This window comes from Pleuronectes platessa, chromosome 7 (genome assembly GCF_947347685.1).
Source record: "Pleuronectes platessa chromosome 7, fPlePla1.1, whole genome shotgun sequence".
NCBI lineage: Eukaryota > Metazoa > Chordata > Actinopteri > Pleuronectiformes > Pleuronectidae > Pleuronectes > Pleuronectes platessa.
The window spans coordinates 20,845,281-20,865,846 of record NC_070632.1 but is presented as its reverse complement, the minus strand read 5'-3'; the positions used below and the strand labels follow the sequence as shown (position 1 = coordinate 20,865,846).

The 20,566-nt window shown below is 41.0% G+C and overlaps 1 protein-coding gene across 5 annotated transcripts in view; it reads left to right on the top strand.

The window, feature by feature from the left end:
- The window catches only part of LOC128444883 (transcription factor SOX-6), a 103,779-nt gene that overhangs the window by 37,589 nt on the left and 45,624 nt on the right, over positions 1-20,566 (top strand). For 4 of the 5 annotated variants that reach the window (XM_053427562.1, XM_053427561.1, XM_053427560.1 and 1 more), the window contains exons 4-5: positions 2,207-2,417; positions 19,182-19,271. In XM_053427562.1, coding sequence (XP_053283537.1) covers positions 2,207-2,417; positions 19,182-19,271 — 301 coding nt within the window. The remainder of the gene's footprint in view (positions 1-2,206; positions 2,418-19,181; positions 19,272-20,566) is intronic. The other variant, XM_053427564.1, reaches the window with a different exon arrangement.

The window sequence follows — 20,566 nt, the reverse complement described above, 5'->3', positions numbered from 1 at the left end:
CTCCACAGCCTGGGTCCGTGTGTGAGACAGAGTGTGTGAGTGTGTATGCCGAGTAGTAACTTGGCTTCAGGTTCTGTCTGTCCCTAATGGTCGAGGCGTGTTTGACTTTGGCCTTTGAGGAAAGGATAAAGTTCTTAGAGGAAAGTTTCCTCAGGTATCGGTGTTGTGGCAGAACACAGTACTCGGACAAAAAGTGTCGTTCACATTCTAAATTTATTTGAATGTGGCCATGATACCAAATTCTACTGGAAATAATTATATTTATGTGCCGCTTTGAGGTTATAACTTATTTCCGATCAATCCTTCTTAGTGCACAATACGAACCTATCAAAGAAAGTGATTTCAAACTTAGCATCACTTAATGGTCCGGGTTCAAAGTGACCTTGAGGCAAAAATGTTCCTGAATACGTCGTGAAGGCTCACTCCATTTTCCTATTTCACCTAGTTTCTTTTCTTCTTTTCCTTTTTGTTAAGTCATCAAATACTCTTTTCAAACCTGACTATGTCTACTGTCCCTCATGGGCAAGCACAGGAGACTGATAGCATATAAAGAATGGATTCTTTTAAGTGTGTTCTGAAAAAGAAAATAACAAAAAAGGTAGTTTTAGGGCCAGAAAATAATCAAGTATTGGTTATTTTCTGGGAGCATGAAGCCAGCAGGAGAAAATGGCAGCGCCACATATCGTTAATTTAGAAAGAGATGCAGGATGGGCAACTTTGTGTCAGAAAAGGTGGAGCATTATCCATGTTCTGTTGTGTTTCATACAGACATCGTAAATCGACCTGAGCCTTTGAGGTACTTAGAGATATTTTTCCTTGTCATATCAGACATATCGTCTTTTCACCCAGGTAAGGGACCAGATCAGTGTTTTGTGCTTTACTCAAGGACAATTTGCAACAGGTTTACCCTAGAACTGTCTGCTGCAGAGAATGAATGCTTGACCTTTCTGTCTTTAAGTCGCGCTGACCCTCACACCTTCCTGTGTGCATCATGTCGCTTGTATAACTCCAGGGCGGCTTTATGTACGGACCTGAAAACTCACACCTGAACAATCCACGAGTGACACACAATCTCCTAATCCTCATTACAGAGGCATCTTCCGCTTAAAGACAAAGTGCACACCACGGCCTCCTGGAGCCATTTCAAGGGCGTCTTAAGATGTCACTGTTAGCCAAAGCCCCTTGTCTTTGAAACATAAGCCTCCTAAAGTTCTTGGAGATCCCCCCACTCTGTAAGAGGAGGAGAAACCGTCCAGAAATAGCCCTGGTGTTAGAACACCTGTGCTAAAGTGTCTGTTGTGTTGGACAATGTGGTCGTCTACAAGGGCTTTCTGTCTCTGTAAATATATCCTCCTTGTGCCTGTTGCTTAACTCAGCAACAGTGGGACATAAACATGCTGGTCATACAGCGCAAAATAGAAAGTGCCATTAAAATATCTGCTATCAACAAGACTTGAGCTACTGGCTTTGTGTAACCTTCACTGTTACAGGAATGAGTTAGAATTCACTAAAAGTTTGAATTACTTCTGATTTATAACTACAGAGAACCTCAGTGACTTTTTACTCCCTCCAGTATAAGTTAGCACTACCTCGGACAACTGTCATCAAATGTGTGTATGTTTTTGGTGGATTTCTGTTTGTTGGAGGCTATAAAATGTAGTGTTTCTTTCTGTATAATGTTTTATTATATTAGATTAGACATATTCAGTTTTTCACACTATGTTTTGTATTTGGGTGTTTTAAGACTTAAGCAGAGAGATGACTTGCAACCTTTAACTGACACAGACATATATCTTTATAGTAGAATAGCAGATATCGGGTCCAGCCCCTTTTAACTTATGCAATCAGGTGACAAGACAGGTCTCCTCATGATTGATCTCGTACTGCTGACTTTCTTTTTAATGTCATGCCAGCCAGCTAATGAAAGCACATCTAAGCATGTGAAAAAAGTTAATAACAGGGCTCCCAGAATGCATCAGGTGATGACACACAGAAGTTCAAAAATCAAATGCCTTTTACAGCCTCTAACTTTTTTTTTTTGTGATCAACTTTTTATTTTACTGAGAAATGTAGCAAGGTACAGATCAATGTTACAGTAATCAATAACAACATATACATTCACATGTACTCATACCTGTCAATGTATATAGACACACAAAGGTATACAGCCTCTAACTTTAAACTCTTGTGTGCTGATTTTCCCCAGGACAATGAAAGCAATAAGATCTGCTCGGTCTACTCCTACCAGACTAACTCTACCTCTCCACACAAGCCAGAGGAGGGTTCCAGGGATCGCGGGGAGCCCATGATCGGCCTCGCGTTCGGGACCCCGGAGCGCCGCAAAGGCAGCCTGGCAGACGTGGTGGACACTCTGAAACAGAAGAAGCTTGTGGAGCTGACAAAGACAGAGCAAGACGGTAAGGCGATAATTATCTTTGTGTGGGTGTGAGTATGTGTGTGTGTGTGTGTGTACTTGGACTTATATATTTTTGAGGACCATTTTGAGCATACACCTCATGGAGTGAAGACTTTTTTGGAAAGTGAGCACATTTTTACTGGTCCTCATTTTTGAGGTTTGCGTTAGAATTAGGTTTAGGTCAGGGTTAAGGTTAGAGATGTAGATGAGATGGTTAAGGTTAGGGCAAAGGGCTGGCAATTGCATTACTCCAATTAGTGTCCACAATATGATGTGGGAAGTAGGAAAATGTGTGTGTGTGTGTGTGTGTGTGTGTGATTTGTGTGTTTTTATTGGCAGTGTAAGGACACAGACTTGCACACTCATTGTCCACTTTTTTTTATTACTAAACCTTTATACACATACATACAAGACCTGGCTAGACACATTTTTCGACATGTTCAACACTATAGTCGTCTGAAAACCTCTCATTCCTCAAAAAATGAATGAATTGTAATGCAGTTTAATCTCTCTCTAAAAGGATTTGAGAGAATTTGGTGTATAAAGTTTTACACAATGATATAAATCCAGGGAGGAGCCTTTGATCATTCACCTTACATGTTAGTTTAAAAAATGTATTCCATTATAGAAAAGGCAAAATTATATGCTTCAACACCTCCATCAGACAGAGCTCTGAAGCTGAAAGAAGAAGTTACATTACTCATTCATGGCTCGCAGCAGGAATTCCTAAACCTTTAATTCAAGCACCCATTTTTGTATTTTGTATATTTGATTTGACTACATTTAGTCATTTACTGTATAAGCTTGTGATTTGTGTAAGAGTCCGATCTGTTGATTCTGTCATTTTGTGGTTGTTTCTTGTCGTCTTGTGCAGCTGTTGTGAAATATCTTAAGTGTTAAAGCTAAAATCCATTGAGACGAGAAACGTGCCGGTCTGAACCAAACAGATAACAAATTAATATATATAACAAATAAGCTAAAGATATATTTTAACCTTATAATAACTCTCAATAAGCTCTATCCGTGGCACATTGTTTATTTTAACAGTGGTGCTGTGAATAGAAAAGGACTCGCAGGCTTTTAAAACAGTTTATTTCCTCATATCTGATCGACAGGATGTTGCTCATCTACCCCTCACTCACACGTAGAGGAAAAAGCAACCTTACCTGTATTTTGTTTTCCCTTTCCGAGCACATCCTCTCCAGAGGATCTTTGAACATCTAAAATTACAACTGACAGATCCCTCGCTCGTTAGATCACAATATCAATCAGTGAAAACACCGGTTTCCCTTTCTCCTCTGCTCGTCTGATCTGCACCACTAACACAGAAAAGCACTGGAGCCTCTCAGCATGCCTCAGCTTGCCCCTTCCCACCCCACAGCAAGCCAGATCTAAAACCATCTAACACCCCTCTTTACTGTTTGGTGCACATAGTAATCGTGACGATATCAGAGGAGCGCTTGATCTCTCTCATTTAGAGGTTTTACTTTGTTATTGATACAGTAAAGTGGGCCAGAATGGAACAGCCAGAGGCGTACTACAGTACACAGTGTCTTTAGTTGAAAGATAGGTAGCTTCGCTTCTTATCTACTGTGCGGGAAACGGTTTGAAAGGAGAAACCTGTGAGTGTGTGTGAGAGTGTGTTCAAATGTCCTGTGACATCTGCCCGTCAAATCAAAGGAGATGTGAGTGAAGGAACATGCGACTTTGAGTGCATGTCTTGTTTTTTTTCCCTTTTTCCATTAATTGATTAAGTTTCTGCTTTCACATTCGACCGGGCAGGTTGGACCCTGCTGAGCTCGTGCCTCTCTCAGTCAGCAAAATACATCAGAACAATGTTTTTCTCATCACTGTAAAAAGGAACAAAACTACCTTCAGGCTTCTCAGGAGTTTCTTTATTTTCATATAAATGTTAGATATTGTCAATGGGATAAATATAATTTGAAAAGATCAAATCTTCATTTAAAAATGTCATGGATGTTCACCTTCTCTCCTGTTAACTGCAGCAATGCTCTGAAATTCCAAGAATTATTTATCCAGGATGCAGGGGCATTAACTTCTGTGTAAACAGTGATACATTTGAAACTCTGAAAAAGAGTTGGAGAAACAATGCGACAAGTGATTCATTTTATTTTCTAAGCCTTTCTCAATTACATTGTTATTAGATTTCTAGCTTTCAAAGGCTTTAGCAGTTTTGAAAGATGACGTGCTATTTATTTCTGTGTGGCACAAGTTAAGGATGCATGTCTCTACATTTAGAAAACAAAAGCATGGAGTTTAATTCGAGGTGCCCTTATTCCTGACTTTGCACACTGCTTATGACTTTAGAATAAATAAACAAAATAACAGATGCAAACAATATAAAAACAACATTTAAAACAATTGATCGAGTTGTTGTGTCTGAAACAAGCTTTAATTGTGCATTAAACAAAACAGATCAGCAGTGGATTTTACACACACGGTACCTCAGCAGAACCGCAGCACAGCAAAATGGTTTCCATCTCCTGCCTAGTTTCCCTCCGTTATGGGGATAAAAAGCAGAGTAGGAACAAATAAATCGAGTTTGGCTCTTCCTTTGCTAATTAGCGGAGCTGCTATCCCCGAGGACTAACAAGTGGCATTGATCACGCTGCAAACACTTAGCTAAGACAAAAACAAACGACATAAACATGTGCGATACTACCAAGCGCACTCAATCATACGGCGTCAGCGGGAATAATAACTCTGTCTCCGGGCCTTGTAAATACTCTCGTGAATGGCTGTGATCCTTGAGGACGCATTGTAAAAATGTCTGTCATGTGATGATGTGCCAATGCATTTCATTTTGAGCCTAATGTAGCCCCACGTATGGAGACTGACAGGTGCCCTAGCGTCTTTTCCTAATGAGTTGAATTGAAATGGGAGGACGTGATCAATAGATGGCTGAGGCTGAATGCTTTAGTAAGGGAGTTCTTCAGCAGTAAACAGTTGCATTCAAAATGGCAATGAAGCAATGAAGCTCCACACCCTTTGTTTCTCATTTGTTAATTTGTTTGTAGAATGCTTCTTCATTTAATCACAGCTGTCTCTCCTTCACTGTATTGTTGTCTTTTTAAATTTTGTTTTTCTCCACATGATGGGATTACTGTTACTCCCCCCCCCCCCCCTTTTCTGTATCTATCCTTCAACTCCTGAAGCCTTTTCAAATCACTTTTTTGAACATGTTTAGAATCCCTCTTCAGCTGGCAACCCTGCACACATCCTGATTTAAAGCTTTGTTTTGAGGTAATGGTAAAGGTGAAGCATTTTAATTTCGTAAGCTCTTAGATTTTATTTGTTTTGTAGAACGAATGTAATGCACACAGGAGTGCAAGGCCAATCAGGTAAATAGGCTTATATACTGATTGCTGGTGTGTCACAGATGAGAGATTGTGTTGTGTTTCAAGCGCTGCCTGGCAGAGAGCTCCACAGGTTTGTTCTGCATTTGGTCCAGGTTGTCTTTTTCTGACACTTAAAACAGGGTTTTGATCTGAATTCTCTTGCAGTATGACCAGATTTGATCATTTGCACTCAAACAGCAAGCACATAAAAGCCTGAACAATGCCATCCCTTGCTTTGTGCACCGCCTCCTGCTGGAAAAGGTCCAGTCAGCTGAGATCTCCCAGGTTAGATTGGCTGCATGATCAAATGGAACAGACCCTATTACCCACTGAGTGCTCACTTAGCCTAACATGGCTGACCCCTCCGTGCACTATAGCCAGGAGCTAAAGTGTGGATGATGTCGCTTTTAGCCTTTGTGCCGTGCTCACCCCCTGTTGGCACACTGTAGGCTGTCCACTGCTCAGAGGAGTTAAAGTGCCTGCGACAGTTCTAATGAATATAATGATACGGTCTTGCTTTGCAACCATTTTTCATTTATTTTTTCACCTAATTGCCACTTCATTTTTTAAAACTACCTAGAACTCTTTAAGACTGTGTCAAATTGCTGCAAATTGCCTTTTTTTCACCTGGACTTTCACAACATACAAGCCAAGAGGGTGAAGGTCCACTGTTTCCTTGACAATCTGGCATTTTCTTTGAGTTGTGTGTGCATTGTGCGGAGGTAACAAGGGCTTGCTGCATACAAAAGGCTTCCTCTATACTGTTGAAGCACTTAAACTGGTAGACTGCTTACTGAATAAAATGTTCAAGGCCGGGAGGAGAAGAAAGAATGTGGGCCCCGGACATGCTGTTGAATAGAGATGCTCTACATATAGGTGAACGTCTGGAATAAACAGAGAAATGAACCAAACAATAGTGTGTCGCTCATAAGCAAAAGCATCTTTACATTTGAACCTAACACACGTTTCTTTGACCCTATATATATATATATATATATAAATGTATACTGTTAACGGCCCCCTTGCAATGCCGCAGCGCCCTCATGCCAACTTAGTCAGCCATCTAATGTGCCCAGAGCAGCTCTGGCGCCTGGCCAACGCTTAAAACCAGTCTAATCCCTGCTTCCACCCCAGCTCCTATGAATTACTGTACAATTCATGTGTTTCATTTCAAAATGAGATTGGGCTTGATTACCACCACACTGCAGTGCTTTTGTGGGAATATAAAACAGACACCTGTGTGGCTAATTTGTGAATTTGTCCGAAGTTGTTAAACGAGAGCTGAGTTACAGTTCTTTTTCGTTCAAAATTTCTGCACGTTAAAACGTATATAGAGCCTCACTATACCTCTGCATTTTTCCAGAGAGGTGTTTGAGCGCTCTGAGGCAGACATAGAACAAGTATACCTTCTCTGCCAGCTAATGTTCAAGATCAGCTGGATCACAGGACTTTTTAATGTGCAGTCTAAGAAGACACATGGTATGGACCTAATATTTCCTTTTGTGTGACAGGATCCCAAAATCGTCCTCACTGCTTCACTCCTTTTCATCTCCTATACTTAGAATTTTCAGAATAATAAAACGCATCAGACCCAGTGTGCAAGGTTCCTACGCGTGGCGACGCAACGGAAAAAAATTTACTTGGTGAGAAAACTCCTCAAGGACATATCCTTCATCTTCAAGTTCTAAAAAAATCACAAGAACAACACATATCTGCCTTTTTCAGCAGGGATTCAAATGAGTGAAAGTAACATGGATGAGTTCTCAAAGTCAGGCAGTGTACTACTCATAGACTGAAAGTAACATTGCCTGACACTGTTGGACAGATACCCATCGGTCTGAATGCACAGCAGTGGAAGATTTGAACTACATCATTTGTATGTATTTGTTACAGATATCCAAACAACAAAAGGGAATCCTTACCCTCGGTATTCATATAAACCCAAACCAATGATATAATTTTAGACTTGGGAGCACCACCAGCTGCCCCTCCCGTCATATGGAAACGGGCGACATCACAGCTTCCAGTCTGGCATTAGTGGCAAGATGATGATGCATTCTACAATCCAACAAACCCGGCTTTCTTTTCATAAGTCATCACGACTTAAATCATTGTTTTTTTGGACGAAACTTGAGCTCATAATAACTCATAATTAGGTGTAAAACACAAAACCTTTTCCATGGTTCAGCTGTACTTCCCCACATTCTTTCCTGGCCCAAAAGCCTGCCTCAGTTTTAAAAAATGATTAAAGGCCGTGAAAATCAGGCCGCACAAAACAGTTCGTCACAAAATGCGATTTATTTTTTTCATTTTGTGAGAGAGCTATGCTTGTGTGTGTACTTGTGAACGACTTGGTTGGAAAAAAAGAATTGCCGTCACAAATTCACTAATTAGAATTTAGCAATATTTGAATCAAAATCCAACCACGGTTGAAGATCTCATGGGAAAATGCGCTCATGGTCCCGATGAAGCAGATTGTCTCGGATTCAAACTCTTGGGGAAAAAAACTTCGGGATGATTTTTAAGGAAATATTTGATGGGCTTTCGTAAGCTTGTATTTTATGTAAACCTTTTGTGTCTGAATTAAACTGATTATTGACACTGATTGATGATGCATTCCTGGCATAATCCATACACAGCAATGGGAAACATTTTAATGGTTGTATTTATCCACACTTCTACTGCCTTGAGACCTGTTACACAGCTGTTTGTGCAGCTACAGTTTTATGAGCCTTGTCCTTTCACTGTGTGTTCAAGCTTGACTTCTTGTCCAGTTCGGAGGAGTCTGCACTGTGTCTTGACTTCAGGACGGGCCAGAGCTGGGCTCCCAATCACCCATATAATGGCTTCCCCAGCTGGAAGAGGGGGTCAGAGCGAGGCCAAGCTTTCCGCTAACCCTTGTCGCTCTGTGACAATAGAGACATTCTGCCAGGCTTCGCTTTGTTCTCTCACTGCTGAGAGCCTGTTTCAACATCTCTGCTGTTGCTGCCACTCAAGCTGTGGAAAGTATGCTCTCTCTCTCTCTCTCTCGAGGAGGGGGCCGTTGTTGGTGTACAGACTCTGAGGGACGTGCAAACGTGTGCATCCTCGAGCATGTGCTTTAAGAGTTAATCGATGCTCCACCTGGAATGTAACACTGCATTAGATTCCCTTTTCTTAACAGAAGAACAAAATCAGAACCAATTAGCAGCTCAGCTGGCAGCCCGGGCCTGTCAGTAACATGGTTTGAAGGGTAAATCATCTGCAGGTCGTTTCACCTGAGCTGCAGATGAGGCTATAGTGCATGACAGAACCTCGAACTTCCACGTGGCCTGTGAGCCTTGTATTCTTGACCTGTGTGTGTGTGTGTGTGTGTGTGTGTGTGTGCATGTGAGGACTTATGGATACATACCCTCAGGTGGAATTAGTTGTGATGACAGCTTAACAGGCGAGTTGGGTCGGCCCCCAGAGTTAAGCTTATTGGCTAATTAACAAGGTCTTGGCTCTGGCACTATGTTTGCCGTCCTCTATGGGATTGGCAGCTTGAACTGTGATTGTGTGCAGGCAGAGACTTTGTCTGTGTGTGTGGGTGTGTATGTGTGTGTGTGTGCGCGTGTGCATAAAGATCAGCACTATTGAACAAAGTCCCGTCCAAACTTGTTGTAATATATTGTGTGTGTGTGTGTGTGTGTGTGTGTATCGGGGCCCGTATTTTCTCCCAAACGTAAAATTTTCTTTAATCTTGAGCTCTAATCTCCTTGTATACGTACTGTAGCTGCATGTGGTGGTCAGTGCTGCTCCTCGGCTCTGCCAACAGGCCAACTCCCCCTGGACTTCTTGTGGTTGGTTTCAATCTCTTCCGCTGTAATTGATAGGGATCTCTTTACTAATGATCAGCCACAACCTGTGGGTCTTGACTACAAGTACAGTCAGTGGGATATGCCTGGTAGCCCTGTCCTGCTCAGCTTGGCTGCAGGCCAGCCAGCATGTGGTACTGGCGCATGCTATGTGGTTTGCTGGAACAGTTTTGAATGTGGTCCAAAAGAATCAGATTAAATTGTGATTTTATCAAGTCCTCCCCTTTTTTATTTTTTTTGAACTGGGATTTCAGTAAACGGCCAAATTGTTCACCTGATCATTTTGCATCTGGCAAAGAAAACCAAGATACAGGCATAATATAAAAAAGTACTGTCTGTGTGTCACAGCCAAGACGGATCATGTTTGAAGCCAGTGGAGCGTGTTTGTCAAAGATATGAACTGAAATCTGCTAAAAAACAAACTGTGAGGAAATCTGCGTGTTTCCAACAGATCGTCACACGCATGTCTTTAATACACAGTATACTACACGTCAACTCTAAATCTACTCTTATGAACTTGTTTTTGGTCAGACAAAATCCTGCTTATTTAAGGTGTGTTAAACTTGATATTGCAATAATAAAAAATGTATAATATTTATAATACATAAAAAGACATACAAAAATTAAAAAATATTCATGCAGCACAGGCACAATTTCTTTAATATTGACCTAACTGCAGGCAGAATTTTCTCCTGGTCACAAAAAAACATAGCAAATGTGAACAGGTGGAAAAAGAACATTTATGTGAATTCTTTTTTAAATATGAGTATTATTCCAAGAAAATATATTGTACTTATCTCAATCTAAAGTCTTAATATAAGACTGGTAACTGGTTTTGCTTCATAGATTTTTCAATCTACAAAGATTATTTTTCCTATATGGACGTGTCCATGGCATCAAGAGTGGGACAGAGGGGATCCACTTGCCTTTTCCCCTCTCTGGTCAGCTGTGGAGCAGCAGCCCCCCCCCCCCCCCCCCTCCACTGATCCCCCTCACATCTCTCTGCTGTGACCCAAACCACAGCCCCCCCCCCTCCCCAAAAAAAAAAACTGACTCCCCGGGGGCCCGAACCAAAACAGCGCTTCTATTGTGTCTGAACCACACATAGTGCTGTGTGGACTTAGGTGTGTATGTCTGTGTCCATGTGTGTGTCCGTGTGTATGTGTGTGTGTGTGTGTGTGCTAAGTAGGTAGGGTTTCATATATCATGCCTAAAGTGGAACCAGAAGCTTGGGTCTTGAACTGTATTTTTGGAAGTGTGTGTTTGACAAAGAAGCAATTTTGAAGCAATTTGCGTGTGTGTTTAGATTCAAGTTTGTTTTATTAAATCTAAAAATTATACAGAATGTTAAAGTGCAGAAATCTCAATCTACACCAACATCTTGATCATTAAAAAGGATTTTCAAATGTGTTACGTTAAACTTACTGTCTTTGTGATGAAAATATACGAAGGATTTTTAGAGAAAAACACAAATTCTATTCATAAACACACTATTTACATTAATCATATTCTCACAAAGGGGAAATGATTAACCCAGAAAATTACAAGAAATAGACAAAAATATGAGAGTGTATTCAATTATTTTCAGTGAATAGATGTTTTACCTTACATTTAATTAAATCCAAAGTGAACTGACCTTGTTGCAGTTGGGGTGTATCACATGCCCGAGCTACAGAACGTTTTTTTAAAGCTCGTCAGTCACTTTCACTTACTTGATTGTTGTCAACCTCTGGCACAAAGAACTCGGGCTGAGAATCTGGAAAATATCTGAAAAATGTCTGGGCTTGTATTGGTTGTGAAAAGAAATCAGCCAGTAGACTGCTTTGTTGGAGTGTAATCTTAGTTAGTTAGACCACCCTCATCAGACCTTTAAAACTCCTTTTCTTACCTTTATTCTCATTTATCAAAACTCTGTGCCTCTTTGTTTCCCTCAGTGGACAAACCTCCAAGATGTGGTTTCCTATAAGGCTGCAGTGGTGGTTGATGTCAGCGCTGTAACGCAGACAAGGCCCGACCTCTCCGGCTGCACAGCAGAGATCAGCAGTCAGGCTTTTCTAGCATTAAACTCACACATTGAGTAGAAACACTATCCTTTGTCTAATTCAGGGCTGCAGTTTTCTGACCTTACTCGTTCGACACTGCCAGGAGTGAGTACTGTGAGAGTATTTTTAGCCCGGGTGGCCGTCAGTGGGAATTAAAGCCCTGGCCAAGTAATATTGATGCCTGATTTAATTCTCTAAGCTGCAGGCTAAGTCAAATATAGTAATTACATTTTGTAAATGTTAAAGGGCAAAGGCCAGAGCTGCAGTTTTATGCCAAGTAAACTGTAAACCTGAAAATGGTTAAAAGGATAGTTCACCTAAAAAATAAAAATGAACTCATTATCTACACACTAAATGTCAGCTGTGATCCGCCCGCACAGAGGCTGCTTCTACATCACAGGTTCAGTAAATTGAAATATGCCATTCTTGGTTTTGGGAACTTGTTATATCATTGTTTCCCCTGTAGACCAACAAATGAATCAATATATTGACAAAAACAATAAGAAGCTAACTTTGCTCTAGCCCCTCAGTTTACATTTCATACGTCTTACATCAGGGTTTTGTTGCACCAGTTTGGAGTTAACAGTGGGTCAATTTCTTTTTGTATTCAAGTCAACTGGGATGAAAAAGTCAGCTTAATGACGTAATGCAAACACGTGGTTCCTACAGGTGCTCCACTCTGTCTGACTGGGCATAATGCTGGGCCTGGAACGCAAACAGATGGCTGTGTGTGTGTGTGTGTGTGTGTGTGTGTGTGTGTGTGTGTGTGTGTGTGTGTGTGTGTGGGGTTGATGTATAAAAAGAGAGTTACATAGGGCTACTATCTGTCGGAACCCCCCCTCCACCCAGTAGGGCCTGGCTGATTTCTCAGACCATGTTCTGCGACAAGAGAGTCTGGGTGTCATCTGACAGATGAAAATAGTGTGTGTGAAATGCACACCGTGCTAACACACAGCCAGGCTAACCACTCTGCAGTTTAATGGTTTTACAACACTGAGTTAGCAGTGCAAGGTGTGTGTGTGTCATATTGATGTGTGTGTGTGAAGGTGTGTCTTATAAAACCCTCTCTGTGACATTAAACGTGTCAGCAGTGGAGTGAAGTTCTTTAATCAGTGTGTGTGGTGGGCATGTAGATTCTTTAGAGTGCAACAGGGCTCTCACATCAGCGTGTGTGTTTGTGTGTGTGTGTGTGTGTGTGTATGTGTGTGTTTTCTCCTCCTGGCTGGCCTGTCTTCTCATGTTTGGACATATGTTGAGTTTTATTTCACTGAGACATCAATTCTGCCGGCCAGCTGTTGGGACAGCTGCTCTCTCGCTCTGTTCCTCTCCTTCACTCTTGCTCTCACTTTATTCTCTGAATCTTATTATTTATCTTTCTTCCACTCTCTATCCTGTTCCTCCTTCTTTCTTTCTTTCCTTCTTTCTTTCCTCTCTGTCTATTGCTGTGGGGTTTGCAGCTGAAGTCACACTGCTGACATAAATTTGGAAGTGCAAATTGTAGCTGTCAGCTTCCATTTACACACCTTCAGTAGCAAAGACAAAATGTTTTTTTTCAGCCGCGCGTGTGTTACGCCAACATCAGGCAGCCACTAGAACATTGGCCTTTGTTATTTTTAACATTAAATAATTTTTCAGATTAATGTTGTTTTTTCTCTTTACCTTGGCGGTCGGCTGCTGACCCGAGAGTTCCTGAGCTCTGGCATGGCACACTGTGTGTGTCTGGGAGAGAGAGAGAGTGAAAGAGACACCATGTTTCCATTCAAATGTCAAGTGAATATAAGGAAATAATTGAAACATCATGAAATATAAAACAGATAAAACAGACGTACGCTGGGGTTTTGAGTGTTAAACTACCGAATTTCAGAAAACTACCTCTCACGGGAATTATTTTTGTTCTTTGTTGAATTTCAATGAATAAATCCAAACACAGAGAAAATTTATAAGCCAATCACCACTGGAGATTTTCCTGTCATTAGATCTACGTGATGACATTTTCAGAAACTCTTCAGCTGCTCCAACAAATGAAAACCTGAATTATACCATCGCAGACCAAGTGTTATCCACCATAAACCAATAGCATGGAAAGTGTGTTGTAATGCCAAAGGTTAAAGCCATTGTAAATAAAGATGATAAGTCAAAGGGATACTTAGGTCTTTTGGGTCTTTACGTCTAACTGCTTTAACTCCTATTCCTGGTACTTTGTTTTGTTTAGAAACAAATGTTTGCCTGACAAACATGTGGAAGGTAAAGATAATGCTGACATAGTAAATCGATAAAACATCCTGCAATTAAAATGTGCTCACTTTCAGATCCAGACTGGATTTTGAATGAAATTTGAATAAAAATCATTGAATATATGTGTTCAAGCTCACAGTTTACTTAATAAAATCATATATTGTTAAATTTATTGTTAGTTTTGTAAGTAAGTGACTAGTTTATACCCAAAATAATGTAGAGATGAGTAACCCTAACCCTAACCCTTGTGCCATAACATTAACCCTGTTACCAGTAGAGCCTACGTTATGGCTAGAAATGCTGACAGTAATATAATTACAGTTTACTACACTACACACTATCTCTTCTGAAGCTTTGGTCGACTTTGCTCGTTTTACTTAAATTTCATTAGAATCTTTTATACACATGGAAAGAGTGAAAGTGAAAGAAACACGAGACTCAATCTGAGTGAAAGCCTGTGGCACACTGTTGTTCTTGGCAGTGCCTCTTTTGGAGTGTTGATGCTTGTCTACCACACACACACACACACACACACACACACACACACACACACACACACACACACACACACACACACACACACACACACACACACACACACACACACACACACACACACACACACACACACACACACACACACACACACTCAAACACACACACACAAATACACACTAAGTTGCCTTTGGCTCATGTAAAACACCCAAAACACTGTCTCTTGGCAGCTTGGCATAAGGACAGGTGATAAAACTGTGTTTACAGCAAACACTCTTGCCAGCTCACTTTCTACCTCTGTGCTGATTTACTAAGACTCTGCACCTTTCACCACTTCTTATCTCCTTCATCCTCCTTCTGTGTCTCCTCCCTGTCTTTCCCTGCTAGAGTTCAAACCATCACTACCATGACAAACAAAGATAATGGGTTAGGAAAAAACCTCCATGTCCAATATTCGCAGTGGCAAATAAATCAGTCTATTGTAGAGTTTTTCCCACCAGTAGTTTAGAGCATTAGACATAAATCGATATATTATCAGTATCGATTGGTTTATAAGTGTTTCAGGGGATTTCAAATGTTCTTCTCACTCAACCACCGCTTAGAAAACTGGATGAGAACAAGGGATGAAACGAGCATCTTGACCGTATCACTCCTCTGCTCACCTACCACATCGTTTTCTTTCCACTTCCTTTCTTTCATTCACTCCTCCTTCACTCCTCAGCTTCCCCTCCCCTCCTCTCCCCGCTCTTTTTTTCAACTCATCCGTCTTCTGCATTTCTCCACTTGATAAAGGAGCTGGTGCACGGACAGGGAGGAATTTTTATCCAACCTCCAATCTAAACAGCACTTGATCCCTGACTCGGCCGCGGGGACAAATAGAGAGCCATCTAGGGTAAAATATCTCCTGCTCATCCTCTCTCATCCCTCTCTTCTTCGCATCTTCCCTTTCCCCCCTTCCCATTTACATCTTACCCCTCCCATCCCCCCACTCTCTCCTCGTCTGATCTGTTTATTGGTATGGGGGGTATAAATTGTACACACACGACACACACGGTTGACCGATGCAGATGTATCCTGAAGTTACAGGTTGTGTTTCCCTGCCTAAGTGCTCCCATAAATTGCACACCCTAATTTAGTTTTATTCAAGGCTCTGTGAGTAAGCATACTTGAGGTCTTGTGATGAGAAAAAAAAGCCACTCATCCTGCACGGGCCCATCCTACAGCTTTCCCCCTTAACCGGCTGTAAATATCACCAATGTACCAAATGTACGCAAACACATATCCTGCACAAACACAAGCTGCTTGTCCAGAAAATCTATGAAGAATCTGGTGGATTCCATTGTCCAGAGGGTAGGGGAATTGTGTTAATTACCTTATTTTACTGCAACTTGGACCATCTGTCTGGAAATACCCACTGCTTTTCCCATACAGTGCCTTGCATAAGTATTCACCCCCTTTGGACTTTTCTACACTTTGTCATGGTATAACCACAGATTAAAATGTATTTCATTGTGAGTTTATGTAATGGACCAACACAAAATAGTGCATCATTTGGAAGTGGGGGGAAATATTACATGGATTTCACAATTATTTACAAATAAAAATCTGAAAAGTGTTGAGTGCATATGTATTCACCCCCTTTACTAACAAAGATCTGGTGCGACCAATTGCATTCACAAGTCACATTTGCAAGTCACATAATTAGTAAATAGGGTCCACCTGTCTGCAATTTAATCTCAGTATAAATACACCTGTTCTGTGACGGACTCAGAGTTTGTTGGAGATCATTACTGAACAAACAGCATCATGAAGACCAAGGAGCTCACCAAACAGGTCAGGGATAAAGTTGTGGAGAAATATGAAGCAGGGTTAGGTTATAAAAAAATATCCAGAGCTTTGAACATCTCTCTGAGCACCATCAAATCCATCATAAGAAAATGGAAAGAATATGGCACAACCGCAAACCTACCAAGAGGAGGCCGTCCACCCAAACTGAAGAGTCGGACAAGGAGAAAATTAATCAGAGAAGCAACCAGGAGGCCCATGGTTACTCTGGAGGAGTTGCAGAGATCCACAGCTGAGGTGGGAGAATCTGTCCACAGGACAACTATTAGTCGTCTACTCCACAAATCTGGCCTTTATGGAAGAGTGGCAAGAAGAAAGCCATTGTTGAAAGGGATCCATAAAAAATCCCGTTTGGAGTTTGCCAGAAGCCATGTGGGAGACACAGCAAACATGTGGAAGAAGGTGCTCTGGTCAGATGAGACCAAAATTGAACTTTTTGGCCTCAATGCAAAACGCTATGTGTGGCGAAAACCCAACACTGCCCATCACCCTGAGCACACCATCCCAGCAGTGAAACATGGTGGTGGTAGCATTATGCTGTGGGGATGCTTCTCTTCAGCAGGTACAGGGAAACTGGTCAGAATAGAGGGAAAGATGGATGGAGCGAAAAGGAATGGTTTGGATTAAAGAATGTTAATGTCTTAAAATGGCCCAGTCAAAGCCCAGACCTCAATCCAATAGAGAATCTATGGCAAGACTTGAAGATTGCGGTTCACAGACGTTCTCCATCCAATCTGACTGAGCTTCATCTTTTTTGCCAAGAAGAATGGACAAACCTTTCCATCTCTAGATGTGCAAAGCTGGTAGAGACATACCCCAAAAGACTTGCAGCTGTAATTGCAGCGAAAGGGGGTTCTACCAAGTATTGACACAGGGGGGTGAATACTTATGCACCCAACAGATGTCAACTTTTTTGTTCTCATTATTGTTTGTGTCACAATAAAATTTATTTTGCACCTCCAAAGTACTATGCATGTTTTGTTGATCAAACGGGAAAAAGTTTATTTAAGTCTATTTGAATTCCAGTTAGTAATAGTACATAATGGGAAAAAGTCCAAGGGGGGTGAATACTTATGCAAGGCACTGTATATGGGAAATTACCAGGCTTATCAGCATTTTGGTAATTTTTTGTATTGTTTGCATGTGTTGTCGCTGCCCCCTCTCTGCAATTTCCCCCTATACGTCCCCCTTCCTTTCCATTGATCCCATGTGATCTGGACAGCTGCATTAGCTTATTTACAACAATCATAATCCGACTGTAAACATGCAAGGCTTTAATGGACTCAATGAGGAAGTTGTGCTCTGACGGCATCTCATGACCACACAATGGGCCCATACGCACAAACGAAACATTAAGCCATTCACAATAGGCCATGTGCCCCTATGAATGCCTATAGCCCCTTTTGTCAGGATAAAGGCACCACAAATGAACTATTGTTTCACTTAACTTTCTAAATCAGGCAAGCCCTCAGGGGCATGTTTTCCACGCAGTCACCATGAATTTCTCCTTTTTGAGTGTGTGTGTGTGTGTGTGTTTTTATGATTTTTCTTTTTTAACGTCTTCAGAGGCTGTGGCGTGGTAATCGTGGCACTATCTGTGTCTCATCTGCTGGAATGAAAGGAGTTGATGAACATGTTCAGTATATACAGTACAAGCAAGCAGTTTCACATGCAGACACATACAGTCAGGTAATGGATAGCTGAAAGTAATGTTTGCCATTTACACACACTCTAATAGTGCAACTATATAGTCCAGCACTTTCTACCATACATCACTCACACACTGCCGGAACAGCCATCAGGGGCAACGTTGGGTTCAGTGGGGTAGACTGGAGGTGACTGGGATAGGTGGTGGGTGTTCAAAGTGCACGACTGTCACACCACAGACCAGAGTGTCCACAATCCAATCTGTGGTTATGTTTAGGCAACAAAAGCACTTGGGTTGAGATTTAGGAAAGATTGAGGATTGAGATAAACGAAAGTAAACCACAGTCTTTCTCTGAACCGAAACAACTGCTGAAACACAATCACAAAAAGTCGACTAATTCTGAAGTCACTATAAACAAATATCGAACCGCAACATCAGATGTATTGGCAGAAAAACAAATGTTGTTTCCGAACGTTTCACTGATTTGCGATCTGCCAGGTACATGCTTTTATCTTGACACCGGAAGATGAAACTTGAAAGATCTTAATCGTCATTATATTCAGAAACAAGAGGCGCCTCTTTCCTGCCAAAGAAAGATATGTGTAAACATGTAAATGAAAACAGTTAAAACATGAATACCAGTAAATGATGCTCTTTTCATAACAACAAAGTCTGATGGAAACAATCATCGATGGTGTTGGATGCTGTATATCCTCTTCATCATACAAAATACATCTATATAGACTTCATTCAGTGTAATACACACAAGCACTCTGACACACTCATGCCTGCAGATATCTGTCTCACTGTTTGGTTCTCAGCCTGGTGAAGAATTGAAAAGTTCCCATTGTTGAAGTGAAGTTCACAACAGGACTCTAAGTGAACAAATGAGACCTTATGAATCTTATGAGACCACATGTCTGTGATGTGTGTTACCCTGAGGCTATGAGGCACATTGTGAGAAAGAAGACAAGCTACAAATAGGACCCCATGTCAAAACAATGCAGACATTCTCATTTGGTCAGCTGATGCATTTTTTCCTTAAAAAAAAAAAGGGAATCAGGAGGAGGAAACAATTCCTTGATCTATTAAAGAAGAACAAAAAATACCAGCAATTCGTAGAGATTGGTTATTTTCTCTCTTGTACTTTTGCTCTGTGTCTTGTTTTTATTCCGGTCTCTCCGGGTATCTGAGCGTTTTGTTTGTTCGGAGTCTTTGGTGACTTTCATCACAGGCTGCTTGTCTGCAGGGAAAAGTGGTTAAAAACACCAAAACTGAAGGGGACTATTCTCTGTCTTGCTCTAGAGCCATCGTGCATGGAGAGGCTCCTCTCAAAGGACTGGAAGGAGCGCGTTGACCGCCTGAATGCCAGTGAGCTGCTGGAGGAGGTCAAAGGTAGGAGTTGAAGAGAAAATACAACTCATTCTTGCTCGTCCCCTTTTAAATAGTTGTATGCGATATTTTCATGCGGGTGAATGCAATCTAAGGGCACCACTGTAAAAGAGCTAAATGCTCCGTCCCTTTCCCTGAGTAAACAACGGTTTGATAAAGAACAACTCAGTTCCACAGACAGACATCTGACTGTCTGTATGTCTATGGAACGTGTATTCTAGTGACCTGAAGAAGTGTAGTGTTGAATTTGTGCGATTTGGACACGAGATACATTCAATAATAATAAACTTTGAATAATCATAATATACTAATGGCAGATCCTCATCATCTTAGGATCTTCTTCGTGTTTCTTCTGGTTGACCCGATCATGCAACACCACCATTATGAAACAAGCAAATGGTGTGTGCGGTTAAAAAGGACACCGTGTTATGGCAAAGCTAAATTTAAGGGTAAGAAACAGACAAATATGCTGTAATTCTCCTCGTGTATACTTTCAGAATGTTTCTGCATATGAAAGCAGAAGAGTAAACGTCTCTCTGGTCTACCTATCACAGTAGAAAGAGCCCCGACGGTCGCTTTTAAACAGTCCAGGTTGTAATTGTAACTTTGATTAAAGGGTGTGTATGAGGGGAGAGGCTGCACATGCTCCAATATTCTTTTATTTTCTGTGTCAGCAAATAGCATTTATGAAGCTATAAATCACAGCAAGGCCAATGTATTCTTGACCTGCTCTGGTATTCACAAAAGTGAAAATAGCAGCATTGTGGGGGATCTCATGTTGTCTCAGTCAGCGGCTGCAGCAGGAGGAACAAGCCGAGACGAAATCTAATACACATCACCCATTGAGGGTAAATTGTTGTTGAGAAAAGGAAAGGAAAGATTAATATCCTGTCTGAAAATCGTTCAGGTTTAAGTTGAGGTTTTACCCAGTTGGAGAAGTGATTTACATAATAAACACTAGAGCCTACGTAAATTATGAAATTAACTGCACCACCTCCGTCATCATTATCTACATCACCATATATTCCAGATGGGGCACATCAATTGACATGTTAATGTAAGAATCTGGTAACTTTCATGTTTATTTTACATATCTGACTTAAAAATACAGCAAAACACTTCTTAGTTTTATTGTTGTTAATTTGAGAATAATTGGTGAGTAATGTATGGCTCATTTGCAATTTCAGTTACAGTTACAGTTTTTAAACTTGGATAAATTCCTTGTTGCTATATTATAATTATTATAATATTTATGAATGTATTATTATTATACCATTCATATTTTTCAGTTTTTTTAT